The 22,069-nt window shown below is 40.7% G+C and overlaps 1 protein-coding gene across 2 annotated transcripts; it reads left to right on the top strand.

The window, feature by feature from the left end:
• The first annotated feature begins 5,936 nt into the window (after window positions 1–5,936).
• Window positions 5,937–20,520, top strand: LOC104611624 (uncharacterized). Of its 2 annotated transcripts, XM_010278761.2 has the most exons (10): window positions 5,937–6,154; window positions 6,982–7,053; window positions 7,732–7,812; window positions 10,221–10,341; window positions 10,444–10,538; window positions 15,471–15,542; window positions 16,901–17,239; window positions 17,383–17,491; window positions 19,488–19,668; window positions 20,072–20,520. In XM_010278761.2, the coding sequence occupies exons 2-10, from the start codon at window positions 7,030–7,032 to the stop codon at window positions 20,157–20,159; spliced, it is 1,110 nt and encodes a 369-aa protein (XP_010277063.1). In that variant the 5' UTR covers window positions 5,937–6,154; window positions 6,982–7,029; the 3' UTR covers window positions 20,160–20,520. The 2 variants fall into 2 exon arrangements, with proteins under 2 accessions (XP_010277063.1, XP_010277062.1); XM_010278760.3 differs by lacking the exon at window positions 5,937–6,154 and having other exon boundaries at window positions 6,793–7,053.
• The last annotated feature ends 1,549 nt before the right edge of the window (window positions 20,521–22,069 follow it).

A 22,069-nucleotide genomic window follows, 5' to 3' on the forward strand; every position in this document is an offset into this window, starting at 1 on the left:
CTTGCATAGGACTAGGTTGCCAACTCAGAGTAGTCATTTCTTGACCCGGGCGTTATAATACCGAGCTACCTGCTGTTAGTAAGCCGCAGTCCGGATGTAGGCAAGGTCGTGTACCTCTTCAACCAGGTCTAAGTTGATATGGAGCTCCTCGTTGTTTGCCTCTTCGTCATATGCTTTGAGCCGCAACGTCGGTACTTCAATCTCCGCTAGAATCATAGCTTCCGTTCCATACGTGAGGTTGAAGGGTGTTTCGCCGGTTGTAGTCTTGATGGTTGTCCGGTTGCCCTGCCTTAGTGCTTTTTGGGCAAACGCTTTGCCCCCAAGTGTCCTCCGCATAACCCTTCATGGATGTCGTGAAGTACGAGCTCGACTTCTGAGGATCGCAAGCAACGTAGGTAGGGGAGCGTGAAGGACCTCCTATACAACCGTCCGTCTATAAGGACGTACCGAGTTGATTGACGCTCAACTCTCTGAGCTGCATTGCATTCTGTTGGTAGGGTCCCATGGAGCAAATAATTGGCGAGCGGGTCAATCCAGCTCGGTTCTACTTGCAACACAAGAGCGACCTCTTCTACCCCCATCCCCCCAAGAATGCTGGGACGAGGCAGGTCTTCTATGTACACAGTTTGCATGGTGTTGTCATTGGCACTTGCCAATCATGACAGGGCATCGGCCTCAGCGTTTTCGGACCTCGGTATCTACCTGATGAAGCAAGAGCGAAAGCCTAGTAGGATTTCTTTGACTTTGGCTAAGTAGGTCGCCATAGTTGCATTGCGAGCTTCGTAATTGCCGTTGACATGGTTTACTACCAGCTGCGAACACTACAAGGTGTTTAACACCCATTTCCCTCACTAAGTTGAGCCCGACAATTAGTGCCTCATACTTCGCCTCGTTGTTTGATGCATCGAATCCAAACCGAAGAGCGTACTCTAGCTTCACTTCACTTGGGCCGTACAGTATTAGTCCAGCACCACTTCCTCGCAAGTTAGACGAACTGTCTACGTGGAGGATCTAGGGCTCCTCGTCCCAAGTTCGTCCTACCCTAACCAGGACCGGTGCCGCATTAGTTGATGCCCCCAACCTATTAGCGGACTCAGTCAGTTCTGGGGCCGACGTGCTAAACGTACACTCTACAACGAATTCTGCGAAGACTTGGACTTTGATCGCTGGACGTGGCTCAAACTAGATGTCGTACTCGCTCAGCTCGATAGACCGCTTTGTCAATCTCCCTGACACCTTGGGCTTAAGTAGAATATGCCTCAGAGGTCTATTGGTGAGGACGATAATGGTGTGGGCTTGGATGTACGGGCGTAGTTTCCGAGCTACTACTACTAGCGCACACAGCAACTTCTCGATGTCGAGATACTTGGTCTCCGCATCCTACAAAACTTTACTTACGTAGTAGACTGGTCGTTGGACCCGATTTACTTCTCTGATCAGTATCGAGCTGACCACCTCGTCACTTGTAGGGAGGTACAACTTTAATTCATCTCCTTCCTTAGGCCGGGTTAAAACCAAGGCAGTACTTAAGTACTTTTTCAGCTCATCAAACGTGATTCGGCACTCTTCGGTCCATTTGAAGTCTTTGTTCTTTTTTATCACCTTAAAGAAGGGTAGGCACCGACCCGCCAATTTAGACATAAACTGGTTTAGGGCAGCTACCCGACCAATTAGCTGTTGGACTTCCTTTATTTTTTGGGGTGGTCGCATATCTAAAATGGCTTTAATTTTATCCGGATTGGCTTCGATGCCACGTTGGTTTACTATGTAACCGAGGAACTTTCCCGACGTGACCCCGAAGACACACTTGTTCGGATTTAGCTTCATATTATACTTCCTTAGAATTTGAAAACCAACATTTAAATCATCAATTAAAGAATTAGAAAACTGGGTCTTCACAACCATGTCATCAACGTAACAATCCATTTTATTGCCAAACAAAGGCTCAAAGATCTTATTTACAAGTCATTGGAAAGTTGCTCTAGCGTTTTTCAAACCAAAGGGCATCGCTTTATAATAGTACAACTCGAGTTCGGTTATAAAAGCAGTTTTGCCCTGGTCGACTATGTTCATCCTAATCTGGTTGTAGCTAGAGTAGGCGTCCATGAAACTTAGCAACTCATGCCCCGAGGTTGCATCTACCAAGCGATCTATTCTAGGCAGGGGGAAGTAATCCTTCGGCCAGGCTCTGTTTAGGTCGGTGTAGTTGACACACATGCACCACTTGCCGTTGGCCTTCTTCACCAGCACGGGGTTGGCGACCCAACTCAGGTAATGGACCTCCCTGACAAAGTTTGCGGTAAGGAGCTTCCCGACCTCCTCATCGACTACCCTCCACTGCTCCAGGGCGAGGTAGCGTTTTCTTTGTCTAACTGGCCTGACTAAAGGGTCCACATTTAATTTGTGAGTTATCACTCTAGGGTCAATTTCGGACATTTCTACGTGGACCAGGCAAAAAAATCTAAGTTATTGAGTAAGAAACTTACTAGTTGTGTCCAGAGCGGTTTGCTTATCAGGGCATCGATCTGGAGAGTCTAGGTCGGCTCGGTCTCAGAAACCGGTATGTGGATTGTCTCCTCCATCGGGGTAGCTCATTCCTCGATGTAGTCTGCTGGTTGCTCTAGTTCAACGTCTTCCGCTAGCTTCGCTTTTCCCTTTAGGGCAGCCACGTTGCACTTACAGGACTCGAGTTGATTGCCTCGTACAACCCCTACTTCGTAATCTGTTGGGAACTTCATAGCCAGATAGTAGGTTGATACTATCGCACGTAAGACGTGCGTGATGGGCCGACCTGTGATCACGTTGTAGGGGGACGGAGTCGCGACCACCAGGAAGGTATGCTCGAACAACACGATGTTCGGCCACGTGCTCGCCTCCACTAGTACTGTGATCCGGTCAAGAGGTCTGACTTCTTCTCCACTGAACCCTACTAGAGGGGTATTCGCCGGCTTCAAATTGCTTTGCTGCAGTTGTAACTTGTCGAGGGTCCCTTTGAAGAGGATGTCGGTCGAACTGCCTAAGTCCACCAAGATCTGCTTCACTTCGAAGTCGTTGATGATGAGCTTCATGATAAGGGCATCGTCATGAGGGTACTGAATCCCATAAGCATCGTCCTCGGTGAAGTAGATGGGCTCTTCTATCCGAGGTCGCTTTGGTGGGTTCTCTTCTGTTATGGTCCCACGTGTAGGATCTCGTCACGAGTCGGTCCACGGTGAGAAAGCCCTGCTTTCCCTTGCGCCTTCCCTTGCGTGCAGACCCTATTGCGGAAACTGAATGGGTGATTTGTCCAAGAGACCACCTGAACTCTCCTCACTCTTTTCTTGACTGGAAAACTGAATGCTTTATTTCAATTCGTGGCTCCTTAAATAGGAGATTACAGAAGGGAATTCCTTGTTGGATTCGGCTAGGCTAGGGTAATCCAACTCAAACTAAAACTCCTAATTACCTATTCAAACTAAAACTCCTAATTACCTACTCAAACTAAAACTCCTAATTACCTACTCAAACTAAAACTCCTAAGGGTAACACAACTCTTACTTAAGAAGATAAAATAATATAAGGATAAGATGAGATAAGGGATAAGGGATAAGATAAGCTGGCGGCGAGTTGGCTTGACGTGTCAAGATAAGGGTGGGACCACCCCTATGAGTTGTCGTGTGGGCCCCGCTCTGCTGCTGCTGCCGAGTGCATGCATGCAGTGCTGCTGCCGCGCAGTGCGTGCGCGCGGCTCATGGTGCCGCTGTCGTGCGGTGCCGGACATGTGCGCGGTGCGTGCTGCCGTGATGGTCCTTGGCTTGTTCAGTGCTTATGAAGTGATTGGCCAGCTTTAGGAACTCGGTGATGGTCCTTGGCTTGTTCGCTACGACATACCACTTGAAAGCCTTATGAGTGATTCCCTTTCGAGCTGCGGTGAGGCGCACTGCTGGGTCGAGGTCCAATATCTGCAAACACGTTTCATTGAAACGTTTGATATAGCTTCGGATCGACTCTCCTTCCCTTTGCACCATGTTTGGAAGGTTCTCCTACGACTTCGGACACTTCTTACTGGTGATGAAGTGGGCCGTGGACATGTCTACGAACTGCGCCCAACTTTTGATGGATCCCGGCGTGAGGTTCTTGTACTAGGTCCGGACTACGCCTCTGAAGGTGGTGAAGAAAGCCACGCACATACAAGCTTCGTCAGCCCCGACAATATGCATCTGGGACTGGAAGGCGTCCACATGATCATTGGGGTCGAAAGATCCGTTGTACTTGTCCAATGGTGGTACTTTAAAGTCCTTCGGCATTGGGGCCGCTAGGAGCTCAGGTGATAGGGGGGATGGCCGGCTTAACAGAGCAGGCGCCATTCTCGTAGCCACCGAGCTTACCTCTTCTCTTTCTTTGCTTCGTTCCACCGGTTGGTTGCGGTTCACTAGTGGGCTGTTCCTGGCTGAGGAACGGTGAGTTTTGCGACGCCACCGTTGCTACTTCTTCCCTGGCTCTGCGTTTGTGCTACCAACTTCGGTGTTGTTGGGTATTTCTATTTTTCTCTAAATGCTGGGGTGAGGTGGATCAGGGGTCCTTCTTCCCGCTTCTTCTTCGTCGTGAGACCGATGTTGGTTGTTGCGGGGTGCCGAGGGGTCTCACCTTGAGCCCACACCTCAGGCCCCGAGCTGACGATCATTGTTCTCCGGCCGCGAATGCTGCTGTTGATTAGCCCTCTCTGGTTGGCTGACTTCGTGCCTGTCCTTTGGGTTCCCCCTTGAGAGACTGGGGGAGTATGTTGTTCGTTCGTCCGACCCCGAGGTGGGGTCTGGCCCTTGGGAGGGACCGGTACCTGCGAGGTCCTCTCACCCCGATGGGGAGATTGGGGGACATTCAAGTGGGCCCTGTACTGGTGCTGGTTCTGATTTTGCCCTTGGTACTGACCTGCATGTTGATGCGGAATCTGCTGTTGGTTTGGCTGCAACGGTGGAAACTACTGTTGGTACTGCTGGTAAAAGTAGTGTTGCTAGAACTGTTGAAACTAGTGGATCTGTTGCATTTGGATCAGCATCGTCCATACACTCTGAATGAGATCATTGAACTGGGAATGCCTGACCCCAGGTGGAATCACAGAGGGCTCCGAGAAGGTGGTATTCACCTCGGGGAGCGGGACATTCACCTGTGGGGTGGTTTGTGGTACAAACAGTGATGGGATCCCCGAGGCTGTGAGGGGGATGGTGAACTGTCTGATGGTCACCGAGGAACCTTAGGGAAGAGTTGTCTGTTGATCTTGCCCCCCGGTGGCATTCACGTCGATACCTTTTTCGGTGCTGGTGGAAGATGCTATCATTATTGAGATTAGGTAAATAGAAGATGATATGTGAAATGACCTTTCGATCGTTTCCCACAGACGATGCCAATTGATGGTGTGCGATCTGGATGTTCCTAGCTATAGGGCAGCTCAGACGTCTGTTGACAAGTACATCACTCGAACTGTACAAAAAGGGGAATCAAAGAACCCAGGGTGGCTAACCCGGCAAGGTCGCTTCGATGCTTAAGTCAATAACTGTAATATGTGAGCTGAGAACTTAAGAAATGAGAGAGCTAGAATGCACTTAATTGCACGTAACTTCTACTATGGGGTGAGTGCTCTTATATAGTTAAGTTGTCGTGGGCCTCATGGAGCCTTTCTGAGATCTTCGGGCTGGATAAGTGGGAGTCCGTTCCGCTCCGATATCTCGACCATCCGAGGTCCCCGAAATTCGGTGTTTTCCGAGGTGGCTGGGACTCCGAAGTGATTTGCCTTGCCGAGGTGGGCATACCACTGAGTCATCGTCGAGTTGACAGTCTACACCCACGTGTCCTCTATTTATCAGGTCGAGCCTAATCACCGCCCATCATCACCGTTGTTGGTAGCTGGCACTGTTAATGTGCGATGAATCCAAGCTTAAAACAGGGGATGTCTCGTATCGCATCTGCGTCGTCATCATGTGCTCATCACTGAACAGCTCTAGGGGAGGATTCTTGGTTGGGTTCGTGCGGGACCGGATAGCAGATACCATATACGCCATCAATCTCTGCTCTGGATCGCCTTGCACGTTGGAGACCTGATTCAGGCGGGACAGAGTTGTCGTAGCAGCGTCTGTGTTTCCTTCGGCGAACCTGAGACGAGGAGACAAAGAGGTTGAAGGTGAGAGAGGCTTCTGATTTTGGATCAAGCCCTATATAGTTTCGCTCCACCCACTGTTGATAATCACCAACCGTGTCTCCTTCTCTAGTTCTTGAAGCCGACTTCTCATGTGAGTCTGGCTCTGATTCAAGAGGCACAACTGAGCTTGTAACAGAATTGGGGAAAGAAATCCCAACAAAGTAGAGTTGCTACGATTGTTGTTCGGAGTATGCTTGATAAGGTCAAATGGTTGAGGTAGAAGAAGGGGAAGATAAACTTCTCGTCAAAGTCCAAAATTAGATGTGAGTGAGGAATTCGTCTCGATCAAGCCTTTCATGACGTTCTCCGAACAATTTTCCGACAATGTTTAATTTTTCGGTGTCATCTTCCGCATATTAGAACCAATGCATATAACTAATTAATAAAGAAAATTAGACGATATTTGAAAGACATTTATGTCATTTTACATATTATTTAACGTCGGGTTCAAAAGTTCGGGTATTGGATTTTCGCATTTTAAAATTTAGGGATTAAATTATCACTCGAACCAAAATACAGGTAGTGATCGAGAATTTTCCCAAAATATATAATACCGGGCCACCTGCGGTCGGGCCAGATCGCGGTTTGATGTATTAAAATGCACAGCATAAAAACCCCCAGTTCTATTATAATATCTCTCCCGAAATTCCACCAAAACCGGGAACAGACCACCGATCCAGTTCTCGTTCTTTCCTTCAGATCTCTCTCATTCTCTCTCCCGACTTTTATCGAGCAGAAGCTATTGATCTGCAGCTCTGCACGCAGATCTGTCTCTCATCTTCTTAACAGAGAAATCCTTGTTTTCTCAGTTGTCAATTTTCAATTTCTTCGGTTGGGGGAGCTGACCTGCCGATGCGATGGTTGTCTGTAAATGCCGCAAGGTACGCCTCTTCTATTATCCATTGGATCCCTTATTTTACTTCACATTCCAATCTCGAATTATTTTACAGAAATCATCGATTTTATCTTATGTTAACTTTTTTTTTTCTCTCTCTCTTTTCACGTCCTTCTACGTTGTTCAATTCACTACGACAGTCCCGTTCTGCGCATGCGTAATTCTTCATAGTCTTTACGCGATGTCGAATTAAGAACGAAAAAGGAAAATTTCTGAGATTTTTATAATTGGTTAGAATATTAGCATATATATCGTTTGATTGCTACTTAATACCCCCATGTAAGAAAAAGGGAAAAAGAGAAAAACGTAAAACATAGAAAGGATAAAAATGTATTACTTGGAAGACCCAAATAACACTGCATTGAGCTCGATACAGTATGGTTCTAGTATTTGCCATTTTAGTTGCTAGATCGTCTGTTTGATCCTGGCCATGTGCTTCGTCCCAGAATCACCTGATTGGAACGTTTAAATGTTCTAATTTCTCAAAGTTTCGTTATTTAGCTCTTCCTTTTCATGGTTGACTTTTTATAATGAAGTGAGGTTTGAACTACGTAACGTATTGGTTCTAAAAGTTTTTGTTAGTTGCATTACGTTCATCTTGAATTTGCATGCAATAATTGTCTACATTGTCCAAGGACTAAGACTGGTGATGTTCTGGATTCAGGCGACCAAGCTTTACTGCTTCGTGCATAAGGTTCCTGTTTGTGGAGAATGCATTTGTTTTCCAGAGCACCAAATATGTGTGGTAACCATTTATACTCCTTTCACTCCTTGTTATTTCTCAGTCTATGTACTTATCCTTTGTGTAATACTTAGGTTCTGCAATATGTGGAAACATCTAGCTGTATTATACATGTTTCCTATTGGAAATTGCTCTTTCACAAATTTATTTATTTTCTTCTACAAGAATGCTAGCTTTCAACAATAAAAAAGCATAATTAGGTTGTTTTTTCGTAGGTGAAAATGACATTTATTAAGAGGAATAAAGAGAGGATATTGGAAGAAACACAGACTCCATCAATAGTGTGATGCAAAGAAATGAAAGGAGACATTAGGATAGAATAACAGAAACCCGATAAATAACTTGCCTAGAAACCCATTCTGGAATGAGGACTCGAAACAGAAGTTAATCTAAGAAGCTTTGGCTGGAACAGATTTTTTTTTTCGTAAAATATTGGATCAAAGTGCTACACAAACCTGGAGGTAGCACATCCCAGCGGTTCATGCATACAATGTAATCGAGATCAATGTTTGATTTGTAGGATTAGGATTAGATACCCAAGTATATTATAACTGCTAGATTGCATATTTAAGGAACTATGCTAAAACTATCCACATTATTAGACTGTTTTGGCTATTTACTAGTAAATTGGGACTTCTTAATGCATTAGATCCATATTTAAATGCTTGCAAGTTGGACATCCAAGGGAGCCTAAAATTTCTTAATTTGAAAGAATAACTAGTTTGTTAGATAAACAAAATTATTTGTGAGTTTCTTACATATACAACACGTTTACCATTTTGTCAAAGTAGCATAATGTAAATTATTAATGCCTTACACTCACGGACTTTAGTGCTGCAGAAACAATGGTTTACTTTGGTTGTATGCTTTTACAGAATGGTTTATTTGGCGACACTTTTGTTGATATTTGAAGAAATGGTTTACTTGTTAAGCTTTTTTCGTTAATTAAGACTGAAAGGGAAGAAGATAGGATGTATTAGAAAGCAACTCTATTACGGAAAGATTGAATAAAGAGGAGAACATCAAAGGAATATAGCAAATGAATAAAAGAGTACAAATAAGAGAAGCAAGACCCTTGGAACTTGGATGATTGTTGCATTCTTATCTTGTACAATAACTTAAGGGTTCAGAATTGGATGGTACCTTCACTTGGCAGCATGAGTTTAAATTTTGGTAGTTATTGCTTTGATAGTTTTGCACACATGAGATGGAGTGATTTATCATCAGGTGGATGAGAAATTCAAGAATGGATCTTCGGCAGCATCATCCTCAAATAAAAGCAGCAAGACTGTTGGCTAGAAGTTTGCACTCTTCATTCATTTAAATGCAAATGTCTGCATATTTTCTAGCTGATTGACTTGCTAGAGAAGGTGCTGGCAGACAAGGCTTGTATTGGGGATCATATCCCCTTGCTAATTGATTATTTTAAAGGAAAGTACTAACAATGATTCTGGAATGAGCCACCAAGAGGCTGGATTTTATTTTCTGTATTTGATTGGGATAGGTTAAGGCCTTTTTTCTTGGTTGCACTTTACCTCTCATTCTTTTGTTAAAAACGTTTTGATCAATTACCAATAAAACATAGAAGAAAGTCATCCTATGCAGAAGCTTCTTTGCACCCCACCACTCCAAATGGACATCCAACTTAAAAATGTTTTCTTTGAGTTCCTTTGAGTGACCAAATTGTGAAAAAAAACCATAGAGATCTTGAACTCCACTCCATGAAAAAATGCATCCCTCGTGAGACCAAGATAGCAAGAAAATAACTGGCAAAGTTAAATTCCATAATACCACTATATTGAAGAAATCAAACTTTCACCCTAGAATATTAAGAGGAGAATAAGCGACTTTGAGATCCACCTTCCTAGTCCACTAGGAGGCTTTGTATCATTTACTTTAACAACTTTGACCAAAAGTTTAATAATATATATCGCTGCATTAACAAAGCTTGACTGGCTGATTACCGATGAAAAAAAGAAAAGAAGGAAAAGGAAAAATAGCTTGACTAATCTCTCTGCTCTGGCTTCTGGGTCATTGTCTAAGTTTAAACCAGCCATATTCCATTTAAATCAGATACTCAAGTTCTTGATGATGCTTCTAGTGATTTTTTACTTGAAATACATTATTACTAATTATTTATTTGACCTGTATGGTTGTATTGTATGCTTGATTTCATTCTTTTTTCGTCATTTGATATCATTTATGGAAGGAATTAAGGGAAGCTCAAAATATTTGTTATCTCTTGATTTTTTTTTTTCCCTTAAGAAAACCTTCTTCTGAGAAAACTGCTGTGGAGACATCAAATGTTGCAGAAACTTGAGTTTTCATTTATTTTCCTTTTCAATTTATGAGAGATTTACTGCATAGGTATTTCTTTATACACATATACTTACATTCTCGTTTTCCTTAAGGTTCGCACTTACTCCGACTGGGTAATAGATGGGGAATATGATTGGCCTCCTACTTGCTGCCTATGTCATGCTGCGCTTGAAGATGGAAATGATCCTCAGACTACTCGATTGGGTTGCTTGCGTATGCTATCACACAACTTTATTTACTGCCTCTTGTAATTATTGTTGCAAGTCTAGTCTGAACTTATACTTTCTTCATGGCTTATTCTCTGCTTTTTGTCAGATATCATACACACAAACTGCCTGGTATCCCACATTAAAAGTTTTCCTTCACATACTGCACCAGCGGGATATGTGTGTCCCTTGTGTTCCACTTCGGTAAGATCCATTTATACAAGTTTGACAAGGTTTCTACTTTGCGTGTGTACATGTGTGCTACCCATGGCATCTTTTTGTATTCTTGATGAATCAAAGGCAGAGAGAAGTGACTGAATCCAATCAAAGTGCAAGTATATCATAGTTTTTAAAATGTTCTTCCATTGACAATAGTGACTCTGAATGGGCTTTGTAATCTATGATGATTAATGTTTTTCTTGAACAGCTTGCCAACCCATCAATTGCTAAACTTTTACCTCTTTTATGTAGAACCTTTGATGTACTGGAATATCACAATAAGTCAATGATTCAGTTTTGTATTTGAATTGAGGTGCAAAAGGACAAGAATTTGGAAAATTCTACTGTTCTACAACTTAAGGTCATTTAAAAGATATCTTGTTGTAGTCTTGCAAGACTCCCATGCTATGGATGAACGGAATGGAGAAAAAAGAACAACACATTAGTGTAGTAATCAGAAAATGGCTGCATAAATGCCCATAGCCGAATCTAGGTTAGCTTTCCTTTTGCTTTTTCCTGAAAATTTGCACAGTCAAACATATAGCCATGGGTCCTAGTGGCATCTGTAATGATCAGAAGAGTCTAAGCTCCAATTCCTATTAATCATCAATAGAACAACCTTGATGTAAATAAATGTTTTCATGAAGTATCCAGTCTAGTTCAGTATACTGCATTAGAAATCCCTCACTATATCTTTTATTCCCTTAGAATACACTTTGGATCTAATCTTTATTTACTGTGGCCACATTACAGTTTTAAGTTTTAATGAACTCTTGAGGATTTCTAGGTTCCAAAGGGAGAATTGTTCCCTTCAAAGATACATTTTTGTCTCTCCTCCCAGATCTCCCCATTGCATGAACGATGACTTCCAGGAACAGGCAGCACCTGGATCCAAGTCCAGTTGACTTCATTGGAGAAGCATGTCTATTGGTCCATTAGAAGCTAGCCATTTGAGACCCACCAATCTGAAAAAAATCATAGGCTTCTTTGTCTTCAAATAGCAGTAAGCAAACTAGTAATAGTTTGTTCACTATTTAAATGTATGTACATGCATAGTGTACTGTAATGTGTAATCAGATACGATACATACCCAATATGACAACAGATACTGCACATACACTTCTATATATTCTCAAGCGCATTAACACTTAAACACCTTGTAAAATATTCCATTTAACAAATTATACTATAAAAAATTTGTATATGTTAAAAATTTAATTATATTTGGTAATGCATGTTTTGAAAAGTTACACTTGGCTTAAAATAACAGGTATAGAAGCATGATATAAGTATATTATATGGAGGGTTAATTAGGTCACATTCCTTATGAGAAGACAAAAGCCTCCCCTATTAAAGTACACAAGTGCATATTTGGTGAGTGGTAAGGTGGTAGACTACTTTCCGGCTACTAAGGGTATTAGGCAAGGGGACCCCCTTTCCCCCCTTCTTATTTACCCTGATTGCTGAAGTCCTGGGAAGACTTATTGAGAGGGCAGATTCTAGGAATTTGGTGAGAGGTTGGAGAATTGGAAGGGATAGTGTTCCAGTCACTCATTTACAATTTGCAGATGATACAATTCTTTCTTGTGGCGGGGATGAGATCTAGGTGGGTTAGTAATCTTAAGCAGGTGATCAATGTGTTTGAACAAGTGACTAACTTCAAAGTTAATTTTGATAAGAGTTGTGTGATTGGCATCAATATGAGTTTGCAAGAAGTGGAAGAAAGGGCTCAAATTTTGGGGTGTGAGATTGCACAGTGGCCATTGAAATATTTGGAACTTCCACTAAGGGATAATCTGAGCAAAAGGAGCTTTTGGAATCCGGTGATTGATAGATTCACAAAAAGGTTAGCTTCTTGGAAGAAAAACTACCTATCTTTGGGTGGTAGGATAACTCTAATTAAGTCAACATTGGCTAATCTCCATGTTTGCTTTTTGTCTATGTTTAAGATTCCTGAGGGAGTGTGCGGGGTTTTGGAAAAACTAATGAGGGACTTCCTATGGGAACAGGGGGAGGAAAAAAGGGACCATAGAGTTAGGTGGGATGTAGTTACCAAAGCTAAAAGTGATGGATGGCTTGGATTGGGTAACTTACAGAAGAAGAATGAAGCTTTATTTGGGAAATGGCTATGGAGATTGGCAAAGGAAAGGGATAATTTGTTGGCTCAAGTAATTCTAAGTGTCCATGGGCAAGTGGCAAACGGCTGGGATGCAGGAGTCTCATCTAGGGCTACAAGAGCTTCCCCTTGGAAGTCCATCCATGTCATTCTTCTCTCATTCCTTCCTCTCATCAGGTATGACCTTTGTTCTAGTAATTCTGTGAAATTTTGGTAACATTTTTGGGTGGGAAACTCACCCTTGAAAGAGCAATTTCCATCTTTGTATTCCCTCTCGAGTTTTAAAAATGAGCTAGTATCCACCTTTTTATCCCCTACTAATTCTGCTCTTGATTGGAACCTGGGTTTTAGAAGGGCTCTTAGAGATTCTAAGTTGACACCATTTCTGATTTGCTTAAGATCCTGGATGAGGTGGTTATTGATCCCTCTAGAAGGGATAGTAGGATTTGGGTTTCTTCTCCCTCGGGTGTCTTCTTTTGTTTTTCCTTTTTCAAAGAGTTAGCCCATTCCCCACCGGCTTTTGGACACCCTTTCCCAGTCTTGGAAATTTGGGGTAGACTAATTCCTCCCAGAGTGTGTGCTTTCTGCTGGAAAGCATTCCTAGAAAAGTGTAACACTTGTGGCTTCAAAGGAAAAGGCCTAATTGGTGTTTGTCCTTGCATTGGTGCATCCTATGTAAGGAGAATGGTGAGAGCTGCTATCACTTATTGGTATCCTTCCCTTTTGTATCAGAAATCTGGTGCTTTTTTTTTTCTCTTTTTGGTTGTAGGTGGTCCACCCCTTCAAATGTGCAGAGCTTGTTCAGCATTACATTAGTGAGAGGGTTAAAAAAGAGAGGTAAATTTCTGTGGAGATGTGCAAGAGCAGCTATATGCTGGACAGTGTGGGAGGAAAGAAATCAAAGAATCTTCCATGAAAAAGAAAGAAATAAGGAAGCCATCATTGAATTAATTTCTCTTAGGGTGGCTCATTGGGTTAAGACCTTAGAGCTTTTTGAAGATTACACAGCAGGAGATATCATCAAGAACTGGAAAGAAGTGGCTTGGTCAGCTCCCTCAAAAACTACCCCTTCTCCAGTTTGGGCTCCTCCAACCATGGGTTACACTAAATTGAACTTTGATGGAAGCAGCAAAGGAAACCCAGGCCCTTAAGGTATAGGTGGAGCGTTCAGGGATGAAGAAGGTCAAATTATTGCCATGTATTCGGGTCCTATTGGATGGGGGGATTCTCTGAGGGCTGGAATATTGGCAGTCTTGGAAGGGATTAAAAGAGCCCAGCAGCTGAATATCAGAAAACTGGTGGTGGAAGGTGGCTCTAGGCTGGTTATTAGTTGGCTGCAAAAGGAAGATTTCAGTTTGTGGAAATACTTAAATGAGAAAAAGAAATTTAAACATCTGTCTCAAAACATGGAAGTTCAGTTTCAGTGGACTAAGAGGTGTGCCAATTCTTTGGCAGACTCTTTGGCCAAGCAAGGGGTGGGAAGAGCTAATCCTTTCTGGGAAGTGTTGTAATATGAAGTAAACTTACAGGGAGGGTTAAGAGATTTTACCACTCCGTCCTGTTGTATCTTTCTCTTTTAATCTCATTCTTAATAAAAGTTTCTGTTATTTATCAAAAAAAAAGGTACACAAGTGCATAGGGGTGCCTATCTTTTCAAAACATTGTTGTTGGCTTATCCACTAGGGGTATGCCTCCTTTATCAAAAATGGGATGTACTCTATTCACAACTTTGTAAGGGATACTGTACCACATCCATACCTGGTATTTTAGGAAATAGAGAGTTGTATCCCTGTTTTCCAAATCTGTCTCCATCTCAGTATATATTTCTAGGCATCATAATTTCCTTGTCCTTCAGGCACATTATAAATGCTTTTGGGGACAAGAAAGAATACCTGATCTTCTTTAAATAGTATTTGTGAAGGAAAAAGGGGAACTACACCTATCTTGGTTGTTGAAGTAGATGATGTCAGATACCACTTCCTTTTCGTGATACTGTTGTTAAATGTCATACTCCAAACTGCCAATGTTCTATAGCAATTCAAATCTCCTAGAAGGGTTTTTTCCCCAACCATTATAGTGTATGTTTTCTCTAGCTTTAGAAACATTATAACAGATGGAGAGAAAGACATCAGAAATGTGTTTCAACAGGCTGAGGGAGTATACCTGTGCCAAGGCTGGAAAATCATACATCTTGAGGCCTGAAGGAATATACCCTTGTATTGAGGTTGCAAACGCATAAAGTCTGATACCAGACTTTCTTGAAGTAACCAAAAGCATACATTTCTCTTTACTTTGCATTACATGGTTTTGGCTCCTTTTACTTATATTAATACATTACTCTTATTTATCAGATGAAAAAGAAAATAAAGCATGTTTCTTAATCAGTGAGTGGGGGAGGGGGGGGATTTTGTGTGAAAACTATATTAAGTGGCTTAGGTTTTAAACTCAAAATGATTAATTTCTCATTTGTTGTAGATGTTGTGTTATGTCGCAAATAAATCAGGCCATCTTCTGATGTTTCATCATTATTTTAACTTGTTTATTAGGTACATAGGATAATAAATATTATGCCACAAGACAAACAGATTACCTCCTAATCAAAGAATAAATGATCATGTAAGATAACGATGTATTTTATTAACTAAATGGGATAAGCAATGTACTTTATTTTCTGAAAAATTAACTTGATTCACATGGTTGGCTCTATTCTAGTAACCTTCTTTTGTTGCTATTGTTACTCCTTCCAAGTAGTGTTAGATTTTGATGTGCTTCATTTCTATTTGGTGTTTTGTCAAATGCAGATATGGCCTCCTAAAAGCATCAAAGATTCAGGATCCTGTCTGCATTCAAAACTAAAGGAAGCTATTATGCAGGTAAGGTCCATGTTTTTCTCTCATATCATTTATAAAAAGTGCCTCTTTTTTTTAATTAAAAACATGACACTTACTATCTATATAGGTAATTCTGTGATCAATCTTAAAGGAAGGTCGCTTCTCATGCCTTTCCTTGGGTTGCCTGTAATTCTTATCTGCTGGATTAATAAAATGTTCACTCATTTATCAAAAAAAATGGCTTGGTCAATTTCAGGAGGTGGTTTTTGTTGCAACTATGGGTCATTTACACAGTAGGTTCTGTATTTGTTTTTTCCTCTTCTTTCTCAAGGGTTTCGAAGTATTTTGCAAGCACATATGTCAGTTGGGAAATTCAAACAGTAGATGCAAACCGCTGCTTCTTATATGACTCATATAATAGTTCAACTTTGTAGGTATCCATATATGAAGTTCCTTTTATTTCATAAAGTCATTTTCTTTGATTGGTAACAGATCAAAAGAGAGGGTGGGCCTTGGCACAACAGTTAGGAAGAAAAAGTGATGTAGATGGAACAAGAAGCAATGTGGAAACTCCAACTTTTATTAGGTTATTTTGGATGATTTACTTAGATAAACACAACTTTCATTACCTACAGATTAATCCACAACTGATATTACGAGGGATCAGATGTATGAGTGTGTCTAGGAGTTGGTTCCATCAAAACCCTAAGTTTGGGATACAGGGAGCTTGGTAAGGTTATCTTGACATCTTATGTTGAACAACATATAATTTCCAAACAGGCAAGCTAGCTTTATTAAGAACCTAGATCAATTCCATTATTAGAGTCTCCAATAAAGGAAGCATCATGAGTGAAAGAATGCCACATGACAATTAAAAACTCAAGATATCATCATTGTATACTAAAATTTTGTATTGATCAATTCACAAGGTTAAAGGGACATACCTAGTCTGGCATTGCATTCGTTCAAGTTTCAATTTCCAATTGCAGCTTTCTGTAACAACACCAGTTTATTGGTTTATGTTGGGCTAGGCCAAAATGATTTTTATGTCCTTGATCATAAAAGTCATAATCAGAAAACATTTATAGGTTGGGTTATTCAGCATTTATCCCATACCCATTCTCACGCCATGTTTTATGGACAGAGGTACTGTGGATAAGATGAATGGTCCATCTAGCAGTATTACAAGTTGATTTGTTGGACTGGCCATCAAAAAAAGTTAATTTGTTTAACCCATTAAGTGAAGGCTTAATGATCTTTTTTGACTTATACTTTCATATATAGGGAAGCATAATTTTCAATTTTGGCTTATTCAATCATGACATGTAAAAGGGAGCTCATGTAAGATTATTTAATTTTTATAAAGATTATGCTTTGGCTAATCTTCCATTGTTATGCAGACTGGTTTGGAAAAGAATTTGTTTGGAAATCATCCTGTTTCACTGGCAACTGCTGGGTCCCGCCTTCCTCCTCCTGCTTTTGCTTCTGATCCACTTACGCATACTGGAGGCAGAGAGAAAAATAGTTCAAGTTCTTTAGATTCCATAAAGGACCCAGCCTTGACATCTCCAGTAACTGAGAAGACAAACTTGGTTGAAGGGTACCCATCTACAACTGGAATAGACTCATCAAAACTTTCTTCTACTGATATTGTGGAGATAGATGGTTCTAGTTCAGTGGGAAATCAATTTGCATCTGATCTGGAGTCAAACTTCATCAAAAGTGCAAGTCCTGTTGGTGTACGTGGACGTTTGCATTTGAAATAGATAATTAACCTGAACTTTCTCTGATTGTATATTTATATTTGACGTACTTCTTCCTTATGTTTATACATACCTTACTGCTGTTTGATACATTCTTCTATGATTAAAAATCATTGCAGCCTGGTGCTACAACAAGAAAAGGTGCTTACCATGTTGACAGGCAGAATTCTGAAATTTCATATTATGCTGATGATGAAGATGGTACCCAGAAGAAGTACACTCGAAGGGGTTAGTAGAACATCATCCATGTTTTATAACTGCTATTTCTGGATCATATGAACCTTGTTTTAGGGCAATTCTTGCAAACATAATTTTGATGTGGTTGGTGATGGAACAAATCTTGGGTACCTCTGGAAACTGTGAAAAACAAGATCGATATATTCTTGTTCCTTGATTTTAGTGAAATTAATTTGATTTTCAATCCATTGTAAAGATTTGAAAAACCATGCTAATCTCAAGCAGCTATAAGTAGGGATGTTTGTAATGCTGCTAGACTTCCTTTTTCCATGGGGAACATTTCTGAAGTTGCATAGAGTATGGGATTTCCCTATTTCACTTATACTTCTTTACTCACTCTCAACTTCCCAAGAAACTGTTCAACCTAAAAGTGCAAGCTTTTAGGTGAGGTCCCTTAATAGGTTTTTATTCTCTAACATGCCCCTTCAGGTAAAAGCCCATCGGGTTTGAAGCGTGGAAGCACGGGGCCACTCATACCTTGTGCTGAAATTTAATTAATTATTATGGGGATGACAAACTTGGTCAAACAGGCTCTAATATCATCTCAAGGAACCGTTCAACCTAAAAGCTTAAGCTGTTGGGTGAAGTCTCTGAATGAGTTTTTTTTCTCTCTAACACCCACTTTTATATTCATTTTTATACTTCGTTTTTTTCTAGAAAGGACATGGTTAGAAATCAAGTCATACAAAGGAACCTAGGAGTAGCTCAAATAAGTGATAAAATAAGAGAAAGCAGATTGAGATGGTTTGTTAATGTGCATAGAAGACCAAATAGCACCTGTTAGAAAACATGATCTGTTACAGGGAGCTAGTCTAGAAGAGCTAGGGGCAGACTGAGAAGGACTTGGGTGGAAGTAACAAGTAAATATGGGACTGAACTGAATGGAATGGTGAAGCAGGATTCATCTAGCTGATCCCATATAGTTTAGGACAAGGTCTAGACGATGATATTTTATTTTTCTTTCTGTAAGGATGTATCTATCCAAATTCACTTAATTAATGTGAAACTATTCACCTTTGGTCTCTGATGTTTGTTGGAACGATTGGCATTGAAGGAATACAATAAACTTCAGAGGAATGATTTAGAATTCAGGATTATCCAATAATATAGTTTTCCAGTTGAGCTTCCTATTATTGATGATGAGCTTGTTTTTTCAGAAAATTGAAGGATGTTGGACAGAACTGTTCTGATTGCCAGTGTTTTAATTTGGCAGTGCATGTCTATTTTTGTCTTCAACTCTTCATGTATTAGAAATATTTCAACTTTGTTCCCACACGCTTCTGTTGCATCCCTGTATACTGGATTTTGCCTAGGCTAAAACTTTATTCAAAGAGGCTAGCAAAGTGCTCTTTCTATGGGTCTAAAGGTCAAATCTTGGATTTCATGCAAATGGCACAGAAAATGGATGTCTCAATCATAAAATATCATGTTGAGGTCCCCTGGACTCCTAAAGAAAAGAAATGACAAAATGATAAAGGTTCTGGTTGGGTTGGCTGATCACTAAATGATCAAGGTTCTTGTATGGACCTTTTACATTTATCATTAGTGTATAGTACAATTTTTTTCCCTCAAAAAGAAAAAAAATCAGTGAGGATTTTTCCAAATTGTTGGCCATCCTATCTGGAATCAACTAGGTGCCTAGCTGAGTGATTTCCAGACATCAATCTGAGTGGATCTTGACTCTTGAGATACTCTCCTCTTTCAGAATGATAGGTGTTTGATTTAACAAACTCAAATGCCAAACTATTATACAACAAAAGTTGGTTAGTATATGCATTTATTGGACTTAAAAAACTGAAATATCAAGCACGAAATTATAATTCTAGGAAAATTTTCTTTTTTCATTAACCATGATCTTTGGGTTTCCCATTTTTCTTTTGATTATATCTTGTTGAAAATTGTATGCCTTGGTTCCTCCTGCTGAATTTCCATTGGAAGTTGCTTTAATCTGTATGGCATTGAGAAACTAAAAGGATTCTTATTGCAGGTCCTTTCCATCATAAGTTTCTAAGGGCTTTACTACCTTTCTGGTCTAGTGCACTGCCAACTCTACCAGTGTCTGCACCCCCACGCAAGGATAACACAGATGATGTTCCAGAAGGCCGGTTGCGTCATCCAAGGCCTTCAAGGATGGATCCGAGGAAAATCCTCCTCATAATGGCAATCATGTACTGTTGTTACACTTTCTTTTCTTTTCATCTGTTTGAGCTTCATATCTTTTTTGCTTGGGAGGGGTTGGAATCAAGTTTTAAGACTTCCAGCTAAACCAATTGGATTATCTGCATTTCTGAAGTGATACTGCAGTCTGCAGCACAATTGATGCTTAAAAGAGAGCAGGGAAATGCATTGGAATGAGTGAGACAAGCTTTCATTCCCTGCCTTCTAGATCAAAATCCTCCTAGTTGGTTAGTTGGAACTATATGATGCAACTACAGTTGGCTTCATTCACGTTCGTGTTTGCCATTTGTGGGGCACAAAACAGGAGAAAAAGAAAAGACAAATAAGAATATACAACAGAAACAGAGGGAATCATTGTTATTTAGCTGACTATTAGTCCATGAATTTTTGCAGGGCATGCATGGCAACAATGGGTATCTTGTATTATAGACTGGCACAACGCAGTCTTGGTGATGACCTGCCCGATGATGAGCAACAATGATTATCATTGAAGATACACATAACGACAGTACTCTTACAGATTTTTGGTTACTGGGACCTTAATCCCGTTGACCCTGCCCTGCTTTCCTTATGTTGAGTACAGTTTGGCTACTTGTGTTGTTGTAACGCACGGATTGTTGGATTACAGCAAAAATGTCACACAACTCCTCATAGCTCTCTTGCTTCTTTATATGTCCTTCAAATGTGCATTGTCCAAGTTGAATGGAAGAAATGGATTAAGGTTAAATGTCCAAGGGTTTCATGAACTTGGGGTTGGTCATTATTAGTTATTTCTTTCCATGGACTACTGATATAGTTATTTGGAAAAGAAAGGTCAAGGCTAAGCCAGTATAATTAGCTCAGTTCTGTACCCCTCCCCCCCTTCTGTGTTTCTCTGCAGTAGGATGATACTTAAAATATCATGCTTTGAGTAGATCATTGTTCATATATACGTAGTCCATTATCCTGCTAGCTCCATTTCATCATGAATGGCATCTTGTCTATATATTCCTTTTTTCCCCTGCACTTAGCAAAGAAGCTTTGCAGCTAGGAGTTGTAAATGCAACCTGGTCACATTTAGAAAGGCCTTGTGGCACAACTTTGTCTTGCATATCGTTGAATCAAGGTTTTCGTGATTGTGATCGTGATTCAATACTCGTATGTGACCTTGTTTCTGACAGTACCCTTGTTTAATGGATGTCGAGCAATCAAAATTCTAATGTTCTTCTTCACTTGGGTAAACTAATCTGGGAAATGCATGGCTCATGGATCAATGAACCACCGTTAAGCATGATACAGTCCAGGGTTCAAAGTATTGACATGTATCGGTCGATACGTATCGTTCCGGGACCCTTTTGATATGCCCCTACAGTGGGTGTATCAGGGGTCTGACCGGTTCAGGGGGTGGAGGAGCCCTAAATTGGCCCCCCTGAATCAGTTACGAAAAAAAATAAAAAAAAAGAATGAAAAGCTGTATCGATTCGCCCGATAAGTCCATACTGACATATCGGATATATATATATATGTGTGTGTATGTATTTATATTCCTTCAAACTGTCTCAAGCACAACAACATCCACTCAAACCCAAGGGAATGGGTTTACCAAAAAGGCAAAAACCGAGGGAATGAAAACCTTTCTTGGAGTTGAATATGTTTACTTCAAGAATGAGGGGATGTTCTTAAATCATTGCCACGACACTCTTTCTATTGCTATTTCTATAGTTACAACTTAGAAGCATAAACATAAACAGGGTATAAAACGAGGGAATGTGCTAAGGAAATTGGACCTCGTCCTGTACTTTTTCCGTCACGTACAAATTGCAGTGTTGAGATAAAAGGCAAGGTTCAAAATAATGATATGTTGGGCGTATTAGGCGAATCGATATAGCTTTTCATTTTTTTTTTTTGCAACCGGTTCAGGGGGGCTGGTTTAGGGCTCCTCCACTCCCTGAACCGGTCAGACCTCCGATACACCCACTGTAGGAACGTATCGGAAGGGTCCCGGAACAATACGTATTGGCCGGTACAGGCCTATATGTATTGATACTTTGAAACTTGATAAAAGGAGGGTTGCATCAAATTGACAGTCAACACTAAAATTTTTATCAAGCCGGCATTAAAACTTTTTCTGGCGTACCCATGATTTTCTCAATTTGGTCTTTGATTCTGTTATTAATTAACCATATTTAGAAATCCAATATAATAAATGGACTTGAATAAAAATACAAGATATATATGGAGATAGTTTCAAGCAAGACTTGTTTTTCTTATTATCTTCTTTTCTGTTAAAGAACCCCCTGCATTGGGTCAGTGACAAAGATCTCCTGTACTTTAATTTGTAATAAAGACCCCTGAACTTTATCTATTAGACAATGACCCCACCGTTAGTATTCTGTCAGTTAACTTCCAAAA

Source organism: Nelumbo nucifera, chromosome 1 (assembly GCF_055504915.1).
Source record: "Nelumbo nucifera cultivar China Antique chromosome 1, China Antique-T2T, whole genome shotgun sequence".
In the NCBI taxonomy this organism is placed as follows: domain Eukaryota; kingdom Viridiplantae; phylum Streptophyta; class Magnoliopsida; order Proteales; family Nelumbonaceae; genus Nelumbo; species Nelumbo nucifera.

What these genes read in the sequence shown, in the direction of transcription:
- LOC104611624 (XM_010278761.2), top strand. Translation starts at nt 7,030, where the DNA reads ATGGTTGTCTGTAAATGCCGCAAG. An exon ending in GTCCCTTGTGTTCCACTTCG is followed by an intron (nt 10,539 to 15,470) that starts GTAAGATCCATT and finishes TGTCAAATGCAG; the next exon opens with ATATGGCCTCCTAAAAGCAT. An exon ending in AAAGTGCAAGTCCTGTTGGT is followed by an intron (nt 17,240 to 17,382) that starts GTACGTGGACGT and finishes AAATCATTGCAG; the next exon opens with CCTGGTGCTACAACAAGAAA.